General features: G+C 55.9%; 1 protein-coding gene across 1 annotated transcript; it reads right to left on the minus strand.

Annotated features, from left to right (window-relative positions):
• Window positions 1-1,968: 1,968 nt before the first annotated feature.
• On the minus strand, window positions 1,969-3,529 carry SST (somatostatin). The gene is made up of 2 exons (XM_058031264.1): window positions 3,327-3,529; window positions 1,969-2,468 (listed from the first exon to the last, which is right to left on the minus strand). The coding sequence occupies exons 1-2, from the start codon at window positions 3,462-3,464 to the stop codon at window positions 2,256-2,258; spliced, it is 351 nt and encodes a 116-aa protein (XP_057887247.1). The 5' UTR covers window positions 3,465-3,529; the 3' UTR covers window positions 1,969-2,255.
• Between the last annotated feature and the right edge of the window lie 590 nt (window positions 3,530-4,119).

Below are 4,119 nucleotides of genomic sequence, written 5' to 3' on the forward strand. Positions count from 1 at the left end.
AAGCCCCTGGCCCCTCCACCCCCCTCCTGTTCCTCTAGCTGCTCTCTTGAGGCTGTCTCAGCACTGAAAAATTAGTTTCTTCTTGAAAGCTAAGAGGAACCTCAGTCAACACAAGAGTGAACAGCCAGGGATGGGGAGGTCTCTGCTTTACTGAATCCCCTAAAATCTGCTCTGTTGATGCTACACAGCAGTGAAGGAATCAGATGTAAGCTGGGACAATTACTGTCTCCTCACAGAGTCTGTCTCCACATTTTCAAGCAGGCTTCTATTCTTACCCTGCCTGCTTTTTGAGGCTGATTACTGATCTAAATTACTGGCACTTCTCAAATATCTTTTTAGAGGCTTTTTCCTGCAGTGCAGCCATGTCCATCCCACAACAGTGAGTTAAATCCTGCACCCTCCACAGCTGCACCAGCTGCAGAAATCCAGGGCTCCAAGGCTCTCTCCCTGTCCCCACAAAATGCTGTGAGGACCACTGTGCCCTGCCCAGTCTGCACTGCACCCAGCTATGGTAAAGAGGGCAGAGCCCCTAACCCCAAGGCACTGCATGTAGAGCAAGCATTTCCCCAGACCACACCACAAAACCCATCCCACTCCCAAAGAAGGAGGAGAGAAGCTCCCAGGACGGTATCACAGCAAGGCTTCTCCAGCAGGTGCAGGATCCAGCTGGGCCAGCAGCAGACCTTAGCCCTGCCTGCAGCACAGGCCAAGCCACAGCTGCCCTGCTCTAGGGAGGGAGGGCAGAATCCAGCCCTGCCTCTGGCCCCCTCAGAGGGGCTGATAGCAGCAGCTCCCCTCCCTGGGCATGTCCCTGCAGCCTTTGCCTGCTGCCTTTAGGGAGTGAGCTCTGTAGCAGGGCTGGGATTTCACACTTGGCAACAACAAGGGATTCACCTTCCCCTCAGCTCGTATCCAACAGCCCCCTGCTTACAGGGAAAGGAGGCACAGACCAAGAATGAAAGCAATGGTCCATGAGCTATCAGGAATGATGCCCCACAGAGAGCTACGCTCAGCACAGACCAGAGGCAACTTAACAAGCCTTCAGCTGGGGAATCCACCTTCACTGGAGTCCTGCTGAGCCCTGTGCCCATTAATATCTCTGAAATCCCCCATTTTTCACCCTTCTTTCACAGATGATGGCTACAAAATCCTTATTTTTAATCCTGAATGATGAATTTCTCATCAAAGTGGCACCTGTCCCCTGTGCAGGATGTTTGCTCTACGGCTCAAATTCACCTGTGAGTGTGTGGCAAACCAGCACAGACAGAAAGCTGAGACTCTGTGAAAGCATGAAAAATTTATCTTCCATTGAGAAAATAATGTTTTTCTCACCATGCTATCTCCCACCCTGCTGAACCTTTCAATATTGTCTTTCAAGATGATGAGGTGGGTAGAAAAACTGCTGTGACCAGTTCATTAGATGGAGAGGGGCTGGTGTCATGGGATTAACATCTCAGCTTTACAGGGATGCAAAACCGCCCCCTGCACAGCAGAACAAAGGAGAACTTTCTGAAGGAATCCCAGGAACAGTGTTTGTCAGGAATGCTGCAAGGAGTAAAATATGCCAGGTAGGGAAATCTTTTAGTGCCTGTGGCTGAGGAGGGATGAGATGTGTGGTGTAAACTTGTACCATGAACTACTTTTACCATCCCCATCACTTGAAATACACAGCTGAGATTTTTACTGATCCCTGTGGTGATGGGTGTAAATCCTCCAGACTGACTTGAAGTACCAAGCACTGTGGATTTGATTCAGCCACAACTGCAGGGATTTGATATCTAAAATATCACTGTGGTTCTAGTTCTTTCAGTAAGACCACAGAAAAAATATCCCATTATGATACACTGTGTGTGTGTGCGTATGTGCAGATGTGCACGGTGTTGGCTGCCCTGAGACAGGCAGTGTTCTGAAGATGAGCAGCCTGAGAGGTAACCTCAGTTTTTTCATTGACCACCGAGCCTCAGCATCACCGTTTGAAACATAAATTTTATTGCAACAGAGAATTAAAAATAGTACATTTGAAAGAGTTGCAGAGTGCATGTCATCAAAGAACTAGTCAGAAATCACAACTCAAGCAAATCATGTACAATTGGAACAGAAAGTTTTATTAAAACAAGTGGAAATCAAACTCAAATTTTCCTTGTTTAATTTCACCATAACTGTGGATTGTGTATTTACAGTCTTCGCCTCTTGTGGTGAAGGTTCTGCTCAGGGCAGGGCAGGGATGGATGGGGAGGAGAGGTGGGTTTCAAAAGCTAACAGGATGTGAAAGTTTTCCAGAAGAAGTTCTTGCAGCCTGCTTTGCGTTCCCGGGGTGCCAGAGCGGGATTTGAGTTAGCCGAGCGCTCCAGCTCCAGTCTCACTTCATCCTGCTCAGCCCCTCGGGACAAGTCCTCAGACTCCAGGGCTTCATTTTCTGTCTGACTTGGCTCTGAAAGCAGTTCTGCCAAAAAGTACTTGGCCAGTTCCTTGGGGACAAAAGACAGAAAGGGAGAAAGAGATAGAGAGACCACAATTACTCCTTGGATTTTGGGGGCTCACCACTCTGTTCCTCTAAGACTTCTCTGTGGCCAGATTAGAGACATTCAGGATGCAGGAGGAGAAGAGGAGCCCTGGCTTTCCACAGAGCCCAGCCTGACAGCTGCGATGCAGCAGTTGTGTCTGTAGCATCTACCTGGTGGTGGGGAACAAGCTGCTGTCCTGTGCATGACAGGGAATGAACCTGTCTTTACCTTCTCTTCCCTCGGCTCCAGCACTCAGTGAGGATGCCACGAGCCTGCTGCTAAAGTGACATGGGAAAGGTCTTTGGGGAAGCTGGTAGGGGAGGTTGAACTGGTCACCATCTCACTGGGACTTATTTTTCTCCTAGTCCCTCCAAGCCTCAGCTGTCACCCAGCATGGATAAGACCATTGTTCTGTGCTCTAGGAAAGCTGTCTTCATTTTGCGACCCGGAGAAACCCTTGGGAGCTTCCCCAGGAGCTCTGCCCTGTGCTCCAGCAGTGCCTGCTCCTTACTGACCACCAGCACCCAGCTGGACTGTCTCACCTCCCAGCACCAGCTGCCCAACCCGTCGATGGCTCAGCCTCGGCGGGGAACCGGGGATCTGCGGGGAAAGAGGGGTCTGCAGCAAGGAACCGCGCGTCTGAAACAGGGACACTGGGGAAGTCTGGCGAGGAACGGGAGGGCTCTGCAGCGGGCTGTGACAGGGAGCGGAGGTTCTGCAGGGGGGAATCGGGGTTTCTGTAGAAGCGGGAGCCTGCAGCGCGGCCGTCGGGGCGCCCGGGGGTACCCGCGGTGTCCGCCCCGTCGCGGGGCTCGCTCTCACCTGCTTCCCGGCGGCGGCGGCCAGCGACTTCTGCAGGAACTGCCGGAGCCGCGGGTCCGACGGGGCGGCCGAGACGGTGCCGAGGGCCAGGGCGATGGAGAGCAGGGCCAGGGCGCACTGGAGGCGGCACGACAGCATCTCGCCGGCGGGTCGGGCGCGGGAGGCGGCGGCGGGAGGCGCTGGCGGCTCCGCTGCGGCTCGGCTCCGGCGTTGGGGATCTCCTGGCCGCCCGCCGCCTTTATAAACCCTTCTCCTGACGTCAAGGCGGGGGCGCCCCCCTCGCCCCACGCCGCCGGGGGTGGGTCTCTGGGACGGGGGGGGAACGGGAGCGGGGATGCTCCGCTCTGCCCGGCGCCGGCCAAGCCTCCGCGGCTCCCCCTGAGCTCCCCTGGCCGCCCCCAGTCCCCGTCCCCAGATCACCGCCCTTCCAGAGCTCCCGACCATGTCCGTCCGCTCCCTCCTTCCCCCCTCAAGCCCACCGGAGCGGCGCTGGGGGGGTCCCGCTCTCACCGCCCACCCGCGGCTCTGAGCCAGCGCCGGAGGGTGAAGCCCCCCATCAGTCGCGCTGCCAAAGCCCCTCGCCCTGGAGCCGGATCCCGCCCCGTCGGTGCGAAACGGCTCCAGAAGGAGCTGCAAAGGGTCCCCTGAAGGGCGATTGCCTCCGGCTCCTGCAGGGAGTGCGGGTGCTGAGGTGCCCTTGGGGGTCCTTTGGGCTCCCCTGCCCCTGTGGGTCGCTCCGGCACCGGTCCGATGCCAGGCTCCCTCCCGGGGGCAGCGGGAGCCTCCGGGGACA

This window comes from Melospiza georgiana, chromosome 10, assembly GCF_028018845.1.
Source record: "Melospiza georgiana isolate bMelGeo1 chromosome 10, bMelGeo1.pri, whole genome shotgun sequence".
NCBI lineage: Eukaryota > Metazoa > Chordata > Aves > Passeriformes > Passerellidae > Melospiza > Melospiza georgiana.

Coding starts and splice junctions, on each gene's coding strand:
- SST (XM_058031264.1), bottom strand. CDS start 3,464: ATGCTGTCGTGCCGCCTCCAGTGCGCCCTGGCCCTGCTCTCCATCGCC. Junction 2,469..3,326: donor CCGCCGCCGCCGGGAAGCAG/GTGAGAGCGAGC, acceptor TTTGTCCCCAAG/GAACTGGCCAAGTACTTTTT.